This window comes from Leucopleurus acutus, assembly GCF_964270905.1.
Source record: "Leucopleurus acutus genome assembly, chromosome: 2".
In the NCBI taxonomy this organism is placed as follows: domain Eukaryota; kingdom Metazoa; phylum Chordata; class Mammalia; order Artiodactyla; family Delphinidae; genus Leucopleurus; species Leucopleurus acutus.
This window is the reverse complement of record NC_139143.1, coordinates 116,962,402-116,980,147: the sequence shown is the minus strand read 5'-3', so window position 1 is coordinate 116,980,147 and position 17,746 is coordinate 116,962,402. Positions and strand designations below refer to the sequence as shown.

General features: G+C 36.8%; 1 protein-coding gene across 1 annotated transcript in view; it reads left to right on the top strand.

The window, feature by feature from the left end:
* HS2ST1 (heparan sulfate 2-O-sulfotransferase 1) overlaps positions 1-17,746 on the top strand; it is a 186,260-nt gene that overhangs the window by 149,598 nt on the left and 18,916 nt on the right. Inside the window, exons 3-4 of the mRNA XM_082834721.1 lie at positions 3,228-3,313; positions 15,450-15,588. Of these exons, the coding sequence (XP_082690847.1) occupies positions 3,228-3,313; positions 15,450-15,588 (225 nt within the window). The remainder of the gene's footprint in view (positions 1-3,227; positions 3,314-15,449; positions 15,589-17,746) is intronic.

Here is a 17,746-nt window from a genome sequence, read left to right as displayed (position 1 = left end):
AGAATTAATTTAGTAAAATAAAATTCAAAGTCCTACAGAGTCATTTAGACTGGATCTCTTAGGTTTGACCAGCAGTGTTCAACCCCTGAGGTTACCCAAGACAATGAAAAGGCAAGAGTAAGTCAGCGGGCATTGTTGAAAAAGGGTTATTCAGTATGAGCAATATGAGAGTAGTGAGCAGGGCGGATTGGAAGTTGAGATTATAATGAATGTAATGAGGAAAATAAACAATTGAGAGAGATATATCAACAGAGCTTTGAGATCTTAGAGGTTGAGGAGTTTTGAATGACTGGATCTCAGGGGTTTCCTGAGCAGTGGATAAAGCCTGAAATTCTCAGTGTTCAAGTTTGTTGATCAGAATTATAGTACAAACGATATCTGTCTGCTCTTCTTTCAAATCCTTCTGGTTCCCCCCTCCCTTGTTTAAATTGGACAATAATAGATTAACGAAATTAGCTAGTGGTATAGAAGGATGATTGGACCAAAATCTGAGGTATATAGTTCTTGGGCTTCAGTTTCTTTATCTATAAAATAACGAGTACAGGATATCCTTGGCCCTTTCACCTCTAAAATGCTGATTCTATAAACAAGAGAGTTTGAGTTTGGTGACAGCAGTAGAAGATTCATGCCTTGTTCTGTTCTGTTCCCTGAGTCCACCTGGAGGCATAACCCTTTTACTTATTTTGTTACTTTTTATACTGTGTTTCTTGGCATGCTTTGGTTCTGACGTGCTTCCGGCATCACTGTGTGTGGGTAGATGGAGAAGACTGAGTACCAGGGTCATTCTGCTCCCGTCCCCCATTCTTTTTTATATATTGTGGTAGCTTATAAGATATTCTTTAAAAAATTGTTCTATTTCAGTATACTTTTTTCCATATCACAAAAGCAGTGACTATGAGAATATATCCTTGCTAAAGAGCTTCTGTAGACCTCAGGCCTCCTTTGCAGGTGCTGCGGAAACAAGCTTCACGTTGATAAAACCAAGAGCTAGGTCCTGGGCCCACACACGTTAAAGTCGTGTTCCTTGGTGTGGCCCATTGACCTGGCCATCACGTGGAAACTTGTTAGAAGTCCAGAAACTTGGGCCCCACTCCAGACCTTCTGAATCAGAATCTGTGTTTTAACAAGAGTCCCAGATGATTCATTTGCACGTTGAGTTTGGGAAGCCCGGCAGCAGTCCAGATCTCATCCAGCTTCCTGGGCTCTTCACCTCACATCGAAGGACACATGGCAGATGAAGTGTGTCTTTAGGAGGATTTAGTTTGATCTTGACTGTTCTTTCGAAGGGTGGAGGAAAAAAGGATACTTGAAGTTTACACCTAAGTCTTTCATCACAGTGTACTATGATCCTCTAACATTTGGCTTATATAGCACAGTTTTGTCAGACTTCAATCTGGCATCTCCTTTCATTTCCCTCTTACACCATCACATCCATATTAAATCAGCTTCTGGAAAATAGAGCTGAGTTGTAAATATGTCTTAAGCACCCTTGAACCATCACCTACCATTCCTATTCTCTTTGCCTTCTATTTCTCCCTCATTTGGTGCTGAAATACTGAAACTGATTTTCATAGAATCGAAAGCTTGTTTAATTTACCATTAAGTGAAAAGTATAAGGATTTTTCATATTCAACATGTAAATTTTTTTAAGGATTCAGTTTATGGGTTATGTAATTTTTTATTTTCTGTTTCTTTTTCACTTGTCACTTGATATTTTTATTCTATTTGATGCCTTACTTGAAGAAGAGAGAGGAAAGAACCTGGTAATCTCAAATCACACATTTGTTTGGCTCTTCTGTTTTGGTGGGGAAAAACTGCAAATATCTGCAAAAATATAATTGTGTATTCTCTAATGCAAAATAATTTTGTTATCTACATCCAATTTTCAGATGTTAAGGATGTGTGTGTGTAAGATAATAACATAAGATTCATTTCATTTCCCTTCTAAAAACTCCATTATTTCTCTTAGTATATGAGTTATTGATGCTTCCCCTAAAAAATAAATTCTACTTCCAGAATCTTCCATTTTTCCTTAGTTCACATCCTCCGACATAAGGTTGCTTCTGCACTGTTTCCCTACTCTGTCCTTACCAATGGGCCTTATCCAGGAGGTAGCCATCATTCATGGCTATTAACTTATTGACTGACCTGGTAAGAAGTGTGCCAGAATATCTCCATGTGACTAACTCTATTCTAAAACGTAAATGAAAGATTGATAAATTGTCAAAAGTATGTGATTGACAGTCCTGTGTGTTAGAGGCTGAGGTCACAGCTTGCAGATGCTTTCAGTGCAGCAGGGGGCACTGGGCCCCCAACCCCTCACCCATCCCCACCCTGTTTCTAGTCTCCAGAAGAGATTCTCAACCACCTACTGTTGATCATGCAGAGATTTTCCTATTAGAAATTTATACCATTTTTCTTTGAGAAATTATGTATCACTGCCTTGCAGCTGGTTTATAAAGTTCTATATTAACCAGTTTTAAACATTTTAATAATATATTTACAGTTAAATAATTTTTATATTAACTAATCTTTTGTACACTTTTAATTCCAATAGAGTAAAATAGTAATATTTAGATATCTTAAAAATTTTATGTGTATCACACCTCTAATTTCATTAAGCTTTTTTATCAACAAGTTAATGATATCTGCTCAAGCTTATGATATCTGCTCTTAGCTCTTTCAAGGCTTCTGTTTCTCATCCTTTCTTTAATCATTTGGATTAAGGATTAGTTGATATTTGTTGAGTCATTAATAAATGAGAATTTTTATGAATAACAAGTCTCTGAGAAGAAAACAGATTTGCATAGACTATCCCCATACTGAAGTGCTGCCTGCTTCAGCTTGGGAGTTGGTACCCACCCTCCCTTCTCCTCCCCTCCCCTCCCTTCTCCTCCCCTCCCCTCCCTTCCCCTCCCCTCCCCTCCCCTCCCTTCCCCTCCTCATATAAATGTACTCACTCTACTGTGTCGTAAATGGTTGCCTTGTGCAGTTTTGTTTTCAGGATCCTCTTTCACTCTTTTCTGAGTGTGGTGATAGTAGCTTCTCTATGATGAATTAGCAATTACAGGTCACTGCTTTCCTTAGTTGAAGCCTGTATTTCAAGCTCTATAATCGTCAAAGTGGTGTGATTGCTTTTGAATGTCTAAATGAAAAGTATTTTGCTATCACCAAACTTCATTTTCTTTAAATTGTACTTAAATAATGAGTATGTTCTCCTTTTTTAGGTGCGCTTTGTAAAGAATATAACTTCCTGGAAAGAGATGAAACCAGGGTTTTATCATGGGCACATTTCTTATTTGGATTTTGCAAAGTAAGTTATATCTAAAATGATACACGAAAGAATGCTTTGTACTTTAGCAACCTAAAAAGGAATCAATTTATTAAATTATTATGATTCTGATGTTAAAAAAACGTACTGGCTTGTGTTTGCCACTTTTAGATATGTAATTTAAATATACCTTCTAGTATTATACTGCCCTCTAGTGTTCATAAATCGATCATTGTCAAACTAATTTTAGAAATTCAAGGTAGATTAAATTTAGGTAATGCCCTTTAAAGTTATTTCTTATTATTATATTTCTGCTTCCTGTACAGTCAAATGACACTATTTTAGGAGAGCCCCAAGTTTTAAGCTAGAGGCCAATCAGAGTATGACTTACCACGTCACTGACTGAGAACAGAGAAAGCGAAGGAGCCACTACTCAGTTATTGGTGCCCTAAAGTGTCTGCTTCTCAGCCAAGACACATTTCCCCTTGGGCTACCTTGTTTTAGCTTTAAAAATGAGATATATTCTAAGGAGACTTTTTTCTTTTTCTGAGTGAATGGCGTTTTTGGGTTTTTTTTAACATCTTTATTGGAGTATAATTGCTTTACAATGGTGTATTAGTTTCTGCTTTATAACAAAGTGAATCAGCTATACGTGTACATATATCCCCATACCTCCTGCCTCTTGCATCTCCCTCCCACCCTCCCTATCCCTCTAGGTGGTCACAAAGCACCAAGCTGATCTCCCTGTGCTATGCAGCTGCTTCCTACTAGGTATCTATTTTACATTTGGTAGTGTATATATGTCCATGCCACTCTCTCACTTCATCCCAGCTTACTGTTCCCCCTCCCCGTGTCCTCAAGTCCATTCTCTACATCTGCATCTTTATTCCTGTCCTGCCCCTAGGTTCTTCAGAACCATTTTATTTTTAGATTCCATATATATGTGTTACCATACAGTCTTTATTTTTCTCTTTCTGATTTACTGTATGACAGTCAGACTAACTCTGTATGACAGTCTGTAGGTCCATCCACCTCACTACAAATAACTCAATTTCGTCTCTTTTTATGGCCGAGTAATATTCCATTGTATATATGTGCCACATCTTCTTTACCCATTTGTCTTTCAATGGACACTTAGGTCACTACCATGTCCTGGCTATTGTAAATAGAGCTGCAATGAACATTGTGGTACATGAATTTTTGAATTATGGTTTTCTCAGCGTATATGCCCAGTAGTGGGATTGCTGATTTGTATGGTAGTCCTATTTTTAGTCTTGTAAGTAACCTCCATACTGTTCTCCATAGTGGCTGTATCAATTTACATTCCCACCAACAGTACAAGAGGGTTCCCTCTTCTTCACACCCTCTCCAGCATTTATTGTTTGTAGATCTTTTGATGATGGCCATTCTGACTGGTGTGAGGTGATACCTCATTGTAGTTTTGATTTGTATTTCTCTGATTAGTGATGTTGAGCATCCTTTCATGTGTTTGTTGGCAATCTGTATATCTTCTTTGGAGAAATGTCTGTTTAGGTCTTCTGCCCATTTTTGGATTGGGTTGTTTGTTTTGTTGATATTGAGCTGCATGAGCTGTTTATAAATTTTGGAGATTAATCCTTTGTCAGTTGCTTCATTTGCAAATATTTTCTCCCATTCTGAGGGTTGTCCTTTCGTCTTGTTTATGGTTTCCTTTGCTGTGCAAAAGCTTTTATGTTTCATTAGGTCCCATTTGTTTATTTTTGTTGTTATTTCCATTACTCTAGGAGGTGGGTCAAAAGGATCTTGCTGTGATTTATGTAGTAAAGTGTTCTGTCTATGTTTTCCTCTAAGAGTTTTGTAGTGCCTGGCCTTACATTTAGGTCTTTATCCATTTTGAGTTTATTTTTGTATACAGTGTTAGGGAGTGTTCTAATTTCATTCTTTTACATGTAGCTGTCCAGTTTTCCCAGCACCACTTATTGAAGAGGCTGTCTTTTCTCCATTGTATACTCTTGCCTCCTTTATCAAAGATAAGGTGACCATATGTGCATGGGTTTATCTCTGGGCTTTCTATCCTGTTCCATTGATCTATATTTCTGTTTGGGTACCAGTACCATTCTGTCTTGATTACTGTAGCTTTGTGGTATAGTCTGAAGTCAGGGAATCTGCTTCCTCCAGCTACATTTTTCTTTCTCAATATTGCTTTGGCTATTTGGGGTCTTTTGTGTTTCCACACAAATTGTGACATTTTTTGTTCTAGTTCTGTGAAAAATGCCAGTGGTAGTTTGATAGGGATTGCATTGAATCTGTAGATTGTTTTGGGTAGTATAGTCATTTTCACAATGTTGATTCTTCCAATCCAAGAACATGGTATATCTCTCCATCTGTTTGTGTCGTGTTTAATTTCTTTCATCAGTGTCTTATAGTTTTCTGCATACAGGTAGTTTGTCTCCTTAGGTTGGTTTATTCCTAGGTATTTTATTCTTTTTGTTGCAGTGACAAATGGGAGTGTTTCCTTAATTTCTGTTTCATACTTTTCATCTTTAGTGTCTAGGAATGCAAGAGATTTCTGTGCATTAATTTTGTATCCTGCTACTTTACCAAATTCATTGATTAGCTCTAGTAGTTTTCTGGTAGCAGTTTTAGGATTCTCTATGTATAGTGTCATGTCATCTGCAAACAGTGACAGTTTTACTTCTTTTCTGATTTGGATTCCTTTTATTTCGTTTTCTTCTCTGATTGTTGTAGCTAAAACTTCCAAAACTATGTTGAATAATAGTGGTGAAAGTGGACACCGTTGTCTTGTTCCTGATCTTAGTGGAAATGCTTTCAGTTTTTCACCATTGAGAATGATGTTGGCTATGGGTTTGTCATATATGGCCTTTATTACGTTGAGGTAAATTCCCTCTATGCCTACTTTCTGGAGGGTTTTTATCATAAATGGGTGTTGAATTTTGTCAAAAGCTTTTTCTGCATCTATTGAGATGATCATATGGTTTTTATTCTTCAATTTGTTAATATGGTGTATCACATTGATTGATTTTCGTATATTGAAGAATCCTTGCATTCTTGGGATAAACACCACTTGGTCATGGTGTAGGATCCTTTTAATGTGCTGTTGGATTCTGTTTGCTGGTATTTTGTTGAGGATTTTTGCATCTATGTTCATCAGTGATATTGGCCTGTAGTTTCTTTCTTTGTGACATCTTTGTCTGGTTTTGGTATCAGGGTGATGGTGGCCTCATAGAATGAGTTTGGGAGTGTTCCTCCTTCTGCTATATTTTGGAAGAGTTTGAGAAGGATAGGTGTTAGGCCTTCTCTAAATGTTTGATAGAATTCGCCTGGGAAGCCATCTGGTCCTGGGCTTTTGTTTGTTGGAAGATTTTTAATCATAGTCTCAATTTCAGTGCTTGTGATTGGTCTGTTTAAATGTTCTATTTCTTCCTGGTTCAGTCTCGGAAGGTTGTGCTTTTCTAAGAATTTGTCCGTTTCTTCCAGGTTGTCCATTTTATTGGCGTGTAGTTGCTTGTAGTAATCTCTCATGATCCTTTGTATTTCTACAGTGTCAGTTGTACTTCTCCCTTTTCATTTCTAATTCTATTGATTTGAGTCTTCTCCCTTTTGTTCTTGATGAGTCTGGCTAATGGTTTATCAATTTTGTTTATCTTCTCAAAGAACCAGCTTTTAGTTTTATTGATCTTTGCTATTGTTTCCTTCATTTCTTTTTCATTTATTTCTGATCTGATCTTTATGATTTCTTTCCTTCTGCTAACTTTGGGGTTTTTTTGTTCTTCTTTCTCTAATTGCTTTAGGTGTAGGTTTAGGTTGTTTGAGATGTTTCTTGTTTTTTGAGGTAGGATTCTATTGCTATAAACTTCCCTCTTAGAACTGCTTTTGCTCCATCCCGTAGGTTTTGGGTCGTTGTATTTTCATTGTCATTTGTTTCTAGGTATTTTTTGATTTCCTTAAAGACACTTTTTTTTAAGTGATTTTCCTTTATATGATTTGCCTGAATCTGGACATAACTAACTCTCATTTTCCATGTTTTTGGGGAGGCATGGGATCAAGGTATTCCTATCATAACTCTCTGAAGAAAAGTTCATAAAACAACAGGCTTACATATAGTATCCAAGCACTATGGGGCTCCCCCTAGAGTCTGTGCCGCTTTAAGCACTAATCAGAAAACTGGTCAAAAGGAATATTCTGTAAGCATATGTGGCTTGGTGAACCCATTTAAACGTTTTATGTAACACATTGAGTATCATTATAGGAAAACCTCAAATGCAGATCTTTTCCCTAATAAAACTCTGCACTAACTTCAAAAACATTAAAAATAGTTTTTTAAATTATTGAAGCTTAGACATGTTTGCTCATTCATTGCAGTAGCAGTCATGACTTCAAAGTAATAACACCCTCATGTATTTGTCCACTTGAACGAGCATTCTGTGTAAAATCCAAAACTGTAATTGATATCCCACTGTCATTTTAACTTCTCAAATTTGAAAAGGAGTTGAATGAAATATTACTGATTCACATTGATAATAAATCTGAACTCTTTTGAAAAGCCCGTAATTAAAAGGAGTCTCCCAAATATTACATACATAGAACAATATATTCTTATTGCTAGTTTCTTCCACAGCACTCAACATCTTACAGCAAAGTGGTTGCTTTAAAGTTAGATGTACATTTTTCTATAAATAATTCATACAGCAATATTGAAAACATTTTATAGGCAGCTTTAAGATAAACTAATTATTTTTTCTTTACAGAGGCATTGGACCAATTTCATAAACTTCATTCATATGCATATTTTCCCTCAGGGCTGCATTATCCTTCAATTGAATGTTTGTTACCTTTTCACCTAAATGATTTATTTTTTTTGCACACACAGCTTGGTTTCTCATACTTGAGGTTTTCATTATTAAAATAATACATTGAGTGCTTTTGCTTTGGGCAAAAGCCTTACACTTAGAATGAAGTTCTGGTGTATGCTAGGGTTTTTGCAGTTAAAAAAATATAAAGGTTCTTGGAAAGATTAATCTCATTTTTTAAATATTAACATGAACATTTAAGGGTTTGAATATTTTCCTAATGTGTTTCATTTTTTTGGAAGCAATATGTATTGTGAAAAACTTTAATAGACCTTTACAAGATGTTAAACAAATACCTTAAAAAAATCAACAGGCAGAAATGTATTTTGATGTATATAGTCACCAACTATTTTAGATGTAACTACTATCTTTTAAAATAATTTTTAGTTTGTCATACTCACCACGAATGAGTAAGGAAGAGGAAAGGAACATCACTTTACCAATTTTTTAAATATTTTATTGTTTAAAACATATTCTTGACTGGTGTAGTACTTTGTGGAGTCCATTAAAATACTTGCCTTCAGGAGAAAACCGTCAAATTTGATGAAAGAGATATTTAGTCACATAGCTTTTCAATTGCCTTAGCAGAAACACTAAAGAGAGTACAAACCCAGGATACCCCAGGAAACCCAGGCAGTAAGATAAAGTATTAAATAAAGTATTAAAAGTGGTTTCTAATTTAGACTGATCACTAAGAAGCACACATTTTATTTGCAAGCTGATATCGGCTCATGCTGTGTTTTGGTTACAGTTATCTGTTTTGGTTTATCTGTTTTTATTCAGAACTTTAGAATAATAACAAAAATATCTTCTTGTTACATATTTGTATTCCTGTCCTGTCTTATTCCTTTTTGTCTTAACTCTATCCTTATTTTTTTAAGCACATTTCCTAGTTCTTCCTTCCATTTTTCCCTTCAGTGTTTAATTACTGGTTTTTTTAAATTGGTGAACAAACCATTTTAAAATAATGCAGATATGCTAACATCATAAATTTAGAAATTTTCCAGTGGAAAAACATTGTGTAGGTTAGACATTTTCAAATTGTCCTAGGGTGCAGGCAATATAAAGTTGAATAAGTTGCAGTTCTTGTCCTCAGTGAGTTCACTGAAACCCCCTTTTTTACTATTATTATCACTTCATTATGGTTCATTATAAACAGTGAAAATATTATAGATTATTCTCCCTTTTAAATCTATACCACTCATTTATCAGCAGCATCTATCACTCCCATTTTGATTTTCTTCAAATTTTATACAAAAGAAAAACATTTGAACATCTCTTTCAAAAACCTTTTTCAGAACATTTTCCTTTATAAAGGATAATGTCCAGCTAAAAGAAAACTATTTTAATGCTGTTTTTGATCAGACTCTGCTGAGATTTTTTATGATCTAGCTACCTAGGGTCATATGTCAGCATCCGGTCTTAGAAAGATATTTGGAAATTATTCTTGATCCAACAGTCAGTTTTATTCAGGTCCACGTCAGGTGTGTACCTTTGTGGTCATCCTCAGGAATGAGTATGGGTTTTCATCACCATCATTTTGGTTTCTCTGTATCACCCCTGTTGTCTTTTTCAGAACAATTGAGGTAAATCAGTAAAGAAACAGATATGTCAGGACAAGTTTGGTAGTATGTAGATTCATGTGAGATTGTCCCTTTTGCCTTGTACGTATCTGCTGAACCAGTTGAAGTTTGCACCACTTTCTACAACTTTCAACAAATATGTCACAAACACTGTAGAAACATGTTAAAAATTATTTTAATCATTGCAAGTAATATGCTAGAGTTGGCTTTTTATTGATTTGTATTACTAGCTCTTCCTGTAGCATTGATCCTGTAGATGCTAAGGAGTAATCTCTCAAGTCAGATTTCTAGTTAAATCCCCCTCAGTTCCTTCCCAGCTCAGCAGTCTCAGCCACATGACTTCAGATCTTCAGTTTCCCCATTTGTAAAATGAGGATAATTAAAGTAACTACTCCATGGGTGGTTGTGAGGATTAAATATGATAATGTAGGTGAAGCAGTTAGTTTGTGACTCACACAGAGCTGTGTTAAGCTCTTTTAAAACTCTGTCTTCGTTCAGTTCCCATGTTGTCTTACTGGTGTTTTCTTCTCCCTGTCTGACTCTGTGCTGGCCCTCCTTATTCCCAGGTCCTAATAAGGCATTGCTCAAGATTCTCTCTTTGCCTCCAATGTTCTCTTTTGGGAAGTTTACCCATTTTTATTTATCAAGACACCCAAGCAAGAAACTTCAGAGTCATCTTGAACAACCCTTTTCTTTGCCACATATATCTAGTCAGTCACCAAGGCTTTTGAACCTGGCTTCTTTCACTGAGCATAATGCTTTTGACATTCATCCAATTTGATGCGTGTATCAGTAGTTAGTTCCTTACTGAGTAGTAAGGAAGGAGGCACCACCATCCTTACTGTCCATCTACCAGTTCCTGGATACTTGGGTTGTTTCCAGCTTTTGGTGATTATGAATAAAGTTGTCAAAACATTTGCATACAGGTTTTGTGTGGACATAATGTCTTCATTTCTCTTGGGGAGGACCTAGAAGTGGGATTGCTGGATTGTATGGTAGCTCTGTAAGACACGGCTAAGCTGTTTTCCCAAGTGGCTTTATTATTTTGCAGTCTCACCAAAAGTGCACGAGAGTTCCAGTTGCTGTGTATCCTGACCAGCCTTCGGTATTGTTGGACCACACTCCCCCCTTTTTAAAATTTGGGCCATTTTAATAGATGAATGTTCTTTTTAAGAGATAAATAATTATTTAAAAAATCTTTTATTCTTAACATCATTATCAGTGGGACCAATAAATACCAACAGGTCATTCACTGTTTTTGAAACAAGACAATGGGAACTTACTCCTAGAAGGATTTGAAGCTTTCTATGAACACTTTAGGGATAAGAGAGTCCAGAATAAATATGTACAGTCCTCCCTTGTTATTTGCAATTTCCGTATCCACAGATTCATCCAACCATAGGTTGACTGTATAAGATATCTTTGTTCCCCCTGTGAGACTGCTGATTAACTAGAAGTGTTAAATCTGGTATGAAGCAGAAATCTCAAAGCGTTAATGCTTCCCAAAGGCTATTCAGCCCTCCTTCAGCTTCATCATCTTCCATTTAGGCTTTGTCTAGCCAGTTGACAAGGTTCCTTTCAAAAGTTCTGAGTATGCACTTGTTCTTTTAGCTATTCTTACTGTTCATTCATCCTAGGCTATACAGAGTGTGGGTGTAAGGAAATGTGCCTGGTTTGTCTCCCTTGCCGTCGTACATACATGCTGACATGGCAAGAATAAGGTTTCTTACCAACCTGCTGCTCAGATTATATTTTTTCCCTTTTGATCGCCATATAACATTGCAGAATCCTACCAAATCTGCTCTTCTCTTCCTAGGAAGATTATGTTCTAACGGGTCAATGATAGTTTAGTTTCCTGGGGGGAAGATGGGTTTTCTACTCTTCCATCTGAGCCCTCCTGAGGAACAGCTCAGATGACTGACTAGGGTTAAAGCTGGAGTCTGCAACTACAGAACATATTTTTCCACTGGTACAAAACTACCTGTTTGGCCAAAGTTTTAAACATACAAACTTAAGAGGATGCTTGTTTCCTAACTAGCTGAGCTGAGTGGCCTGATGCTCTTTTATCATGCCTATTTTCAGTTATAATTCCTTGCCTTTATGTCTATACAGCCATATCCTAAGTCATAAATAATAGTTCTTAGCCATTTTCAGAAGAAGTTCACGTAGCTTATCTCATTAAAATCCTGTTTCATACGTATAAGCACCGCCCAAAGCCATGCCCCAGAAAGTCATTTCCCAGACAGCAGGAAGAGTTTTCTCAAGTGCCATGTCCCCCTTCCACTTCTACTTGGTAAGAATTGCTATCTGTTCCACATGTCAGGGGCTAGCAGAAAGCAAAAAAGAAGAAGCATTGGTAGGAGATGTTCTGGGACGAAGTAATTCCCAAGGGAATAGTTCACGTGGATCAGTGGCTAATAATGGAGGTGATAAAGGAGGTTCCCAGGGAATCCCACAGTCTTAAGAATGGAGTCATTGCCCCGCTGCCCTGTGCTTCCCCCTTTTAGATTCCTCTTACTAGACAGCTCTAGCAGTTAAGGTAGCAACTGTGTACACCTCCCTACCTACCCTCTTCTCACTAGTGGGTGCACTGTCCCACAAAAAGGCTTTTGTAAGTGGCCAATTCACAACGTTCTATTCAACCTAATTTTAATATCCAACACCTATGTTTCTGACACTGAACACTAATGATAAAGCCATGAACAAGAGAGAAACAATCCTCTGCCCTCATGGAGCTTCTACCCTGATACCTAATTTGACAGTGCCGTATATTTGCAACAATACTGTTTCTTCCTTTAAAAATTTGTGAAAAATTTTTTTTACTGAATTGTTGGTTTTATAGGTTTATGAGTTGTTCAGTGAAAAAAATATGTCCCAAGTTCTAATAAACCAACTCACGAATTTAATATAATAATGTTTTACCAAAAAGTTCTGTGTAGTTTTCAGTATTTCCATATGTACAAAGGATTTTAGTGACTTAGACTTACACTTACTTAATGATGAGAAAAGGACTAGAATTCAGGAGAGTTGACCCCTTTTTACACACAAAGCAATTTTATAGAATACAGCCTGTTTGTAAGTTAGGACTTCTGTTCAGTTAATTTACAATAATTCAGAAGCTAAAAGAATCGAGTTATATCCAGGCACCTTGCTTTTTTCTCTTCTGTGATCTCTTTTCACTACTCATTTGCTTAAGCATTTAGTGTAAAACATTTATAGAATGCCTGCTGTGTGTAAGACATTTATTGTAACAGGCAGAAGTAAGGGGAAAATGTGAAACTAGTTAGGTTAGCTGTGTGCTTTTTAGTGCCTTTGAAAAAGTATTTTAGTAAGAAGGGAAATTTGTTATAAGCAGTTAGCTAAATTGAGGGTTTCTGTGGACAGACGAGTGAACATATCAAGACTGTCAAGAGAATAAGCAACTTTCACTATCTCTTATTGAGTCATACAACTTAAGTTTACCTTTCTCATTTCTCACTGTGATTCCCAGTTTTAGAGAGATTGCTAATATTTTTTTAATCTTTCAAATAGTACTAACCAGCGGGCAAGTATTTATGTATACCAGGCCCTGTGAAATATATAAAGGAAGTGTGAAGCACTCTGCCTACCCTCAAGTGGCTTATAATGCTATTGGGGAGGAAAGACTTACAAGAGAAACACTAGCAGGACAAGCCAAGAGTAAAACTGCCTGATAGCAATAGCTCCTGGGTGCAGGTGTCAAATGAGAGCAGATAGCACTGTATGCTGGAGTCATCAGGAAGACTTCCTAGACTTCACAAGATTTTGTTATTGCCCGCTTCAGTTTGTTCCAAAACAACAGCCAATAACCTTTTTTCCCCCAGCTTCATTGACACATAATTGACGTATAACATGGTGTAAGTTTAAGGTGTACCATGTGATGATTTGCTATACACATGTATTGTGAGATGTTTACCACAATAAGGTTAGTTAACACATCCTCACCTCACATGATTACCATCTTGTTGTTGTCGCTGCTGTCGTGATGAGAACATTTAAAACCTACTGACATAGCAACTTTCAAGTATACAGTATGTACAGTATTGTTCATTATAGTCGCCATGCTGTACGTCAGATTCCATATCATGACACTTCTCGGCTGACTCAGGAAGGCCTCCCTCCTGATACATAACGTGCTCTACAAGGCCCACGTGATCTGCACGTCTTCTACCACCACCCCCATCTCTCTCCACTCCCATTCTCTGTTACTGTCCCCTTCCTGATTCTGCTGCAGCCAGATTGACCTCCTTGCTGGTCCTCAAAAATGCCTGGCACTTAGCTGCTTTGGGGCCTTCATACTTCGAAGTCTTATCTTCCTGGAACACTTTCTCCTAGATATCTACATGGCTCTCTTCTTATCACATAATAATACTGCTGCCTCCCTGGAAAACCCTGTTTTGAATTGTACTCTCCCCACTTCTCCCTATTCCATGCACTGCATCATTTCTCTCCTTAGTATTTTTACCATCTAACATATTTACTTATTTATTGGTTTATGTTCTGTCTCTCCCAAGTAGAATGTTAACTCCAGAAGGATGAGGAATTTTTCCTTTTTTTTCACTGCTGTCTTCCTAATATTAGAATAGTTCCTGGAATATATTGGATACACGAAAAGGTACTTTTTGAATGAATGAATGTAATAGAAAGAATAGGACTAGTTAAGGAAGATAGAATGAGCAAAGGCATGTAAGGAGAAATAGGAGTTGTTGGGAAGCAGAAGAGGTGGGCCTAACTGTAACAGATAGATGTTTCTTGTTTGAGGAGAGTTGAAAATAAAGTTAGATAAGTAAGGTGGAACCCAAGACATAAGGCAAGCAGACATTAACAACCAAGCAAAGGAGTTTGGGTTTGACGTCAACATAAACAGTAGGGGTATTTCAGGTTTCTAAGAAGAGTGATCTAATAAATGAGGAAATATCAGTTGAGAATTGGTATGAAGGTAGACTGAAAGGGAGAGAGACTGGATGCAAGAAAACCAATTCTTATTATTAGAAAACCATCAATTATTGCAGTAATCCAAGCAAGAGGCCTACAAAGAGGGCAGTTGTGACAAGAAAGGAAGTGAGGAAGACAGATCAAATCTCTGAGAAAGCCTACAAAAGAAAATATCAGAAGGACTTGGTAACCGTGCTAAAGAAGAATAAAGGAGAGTCAGGATAACACTAAGGTTTAAGGCTGGGATAAGTGAGGATATTAGAACAGGAATCAGCTAGACAATTTGAGGATCTGCAAGGGTGGCTAAAGTATACTCCTTCTGTGTTCCTCCAGCTCTCCATCATTCCCTAAGGAAATAATGCTGAAGACTTAATGTTTTTCACTTCTATCTTGTCTTTAAAATTAGCATCACAGACGTTAGGCTCAAATGATCGCACTTGTGTGGACTTCTGCTATATCCATTGACAATGTTTATCTAGTTTGGTGGGTCAGAAGTGAGAAATCATTGCTATGTGAAATTGAAATGTTTTATGTAATTCTTGCTAGTAAAATTTAAAATTATTTGTCACTCAATTTTCCCTTCTCTCCTTTATCTTCAGCTGTAATTTTAAAATTCTTATTTCTTATTTACTTTATTGTAGTATAATCCTAAAATATTTTCTAATCTCCACATACTGTATTTTATTTAATTAACTCATGTTTTTTTCCATATAGAATTAATACCTCAAATTTCAATTTCAGGACACCCCAAACAGAATGAAAGGGTTGATGTCACCTTTTTCTCTATTTCAGATTTGGTGTGAAGAAGAAGCCAATTTACATTAATGTTATAAGGGATCCTATTGAGAGGCTAGTTTCTTACTATTACTTTCTGAGATTTGGAGATGATTATAGACCAGGGTTAAGAAGACGAAAACAAGGGGACAAAAAGGTAATATTTTAGTTTTAGAATTTTTATAAAGATAATTGTTTATGAAATGCAATAAACAGTGAATACTTTTAAAATTTATTAATGATTATAAATGTATTCCTTGCTTATTGTGGAAAATTTCAAAAGAGCCCAAAAGTATGAAGAAGTAAAAATAAAACTACTTTGTAGTTGATATTTTGGAGTATATGTAATATTTTGTCCTTTTAAAAAATATTTGACTTGTGTTCTGGAGCTGAATATTTGTTTTATTATAGCCCTATTAATAATTTTCTATGAGATCACTATAATAACTCATTAATATTATACATTTGTGTACATAGTTTGGTTCTCTTAACCTTGATGATGGCAGTTTACGTTGATTTTTTTTTTTTTTTTTTTTTTTTTTTGCGGTACGCGGGCCTCTCACTGTTGTGGCCTCTCCCGTTGCGGAGCACAGGCTCCAGACGCGCAGGCTCAGCGGCCATGGCTCACGGGCCCAGCCGCTCCGCGGCATGTGGGATCTTCCCGGACCAGGGCACGAACCCACGTCCCCTGCATCAGCAGGTGGACTCTCAGCCACTGCGCCACCAGGGAAGCCCGTTTACGTTGATTTTTGATCATCTGTTTAGGGACACTATTTTGTTAAAGCAGCTTATTTTTTCAGGCAAGATGAGAATAATAGCTTAACAGGGCTCTTACTTAGCAGGTTCAGATTTGAGTTGTCTTCTATTTAAGTGCGTCCTCCAGAGTAGCCCCAGACTTGTTTTTCTAAGAAACCAAACTGTGTCAATTTTCTGGTGGAATACCTTTACGGGGACCTCATTGCTCACAGGATTGCCCAAGGCACGGGAGACGCAGTCTGACATAGCCTGAGACCTCCTTCTCCTGCCTCATTTTCGCCTCAGGCACCCAGTGCATCACTGGGTGCCTTACCTGAAATGTCACCGTCCTCCAGACTTATTACTTCATACTTTTTGCACACGTGTTGTTCCCTATGTTTACAATGTCTCTCCTTCAATCTGAAAACTCTTTGTTCACCTTTAAGATCCAGGTCAAATGTTACCTCTTTCATAAAGTCTTTTCTGGCAGTGAGCCGTGTCCCTTTCAAAGTTCCCAGAGCACTCCATTCAAATCGCTATTTTTTAAATATTTATTTTGTGGTACTTGAATTATTTGTTTACATATATGTCTTCTCCAAAAGGCTGTGAACGTCCTGAAGCAGGCGCTGTATTTCCTTCACCTTTGTCTCCTCCATATCCAGTACGAGTACGGTGCCTAGTTCATCTGTAAGCGTTCAGCAAATGGCTCAGTGAGGGAATTCTGCACCTTTTAAACCTAAAGTGTTGCATAATGGTGATGCTAGATACTTGCTGTATTATAGTAATTAACACCCAACAATTAATTTTTTTCTAAGTTGGATGTGCCCTCTGTCACATGAGAAGGCAATGGTTCTTTTGTTTTATTTACCTGTTTATGTTTCCTAGAAATTGCTATTTCTTTCCTTAGTCTCAAGGCTTTAGACAGAAGGTACTGATCCAAACAGTACCCTTTTTTTTCAGCGTCCACTCATCTCTTAGTATTATATAATCTTCTAGAAAAAATATATATAATTATATTATTATGGAGAGTCTGTAAAATTTTGTAAAATCTGTAATATAACCCTTTTGTGACCTAGTACTTTAAAATTTATTGTTAGTTATTTCTAAATTCACTTCAATGCTAACTACTTTCTTTTTAAATTTTAGCCCTATCATTTATACTAGCTCTTACTCAGTAATTGTTAGTATCCATCTCCCTCCTTCAACTAAAGGAATGTTAGTGTTGGTAAGGAAAAGATTCACAGTCACGTAGGTTCCTACATCTGTCATGTTACATCAGCCCTGGATACCGTGGTTTTGTGGTTGCTATCCTATGTAGTTTAGGGAATTAGGTAACAATAATACTTAATATAACAACAATAATAGCTCACATCTATTGAGTGCTTCTTGTTTATCAAGCTCTGTTTTAAGTCACATATTATGTATTTTTTCAGGTGGCCTGTACAACAATTTTATGGGATAGTTGCTGTTGTTGTGTCCATTTTACAGATAAGGAAACTGGGGCACAGAAAGGTTAAGTACCTTGCCCAGTGTTATACTACCAGTAAATGGTGGTGCAGGAATTTAAACCCAAGCACTCC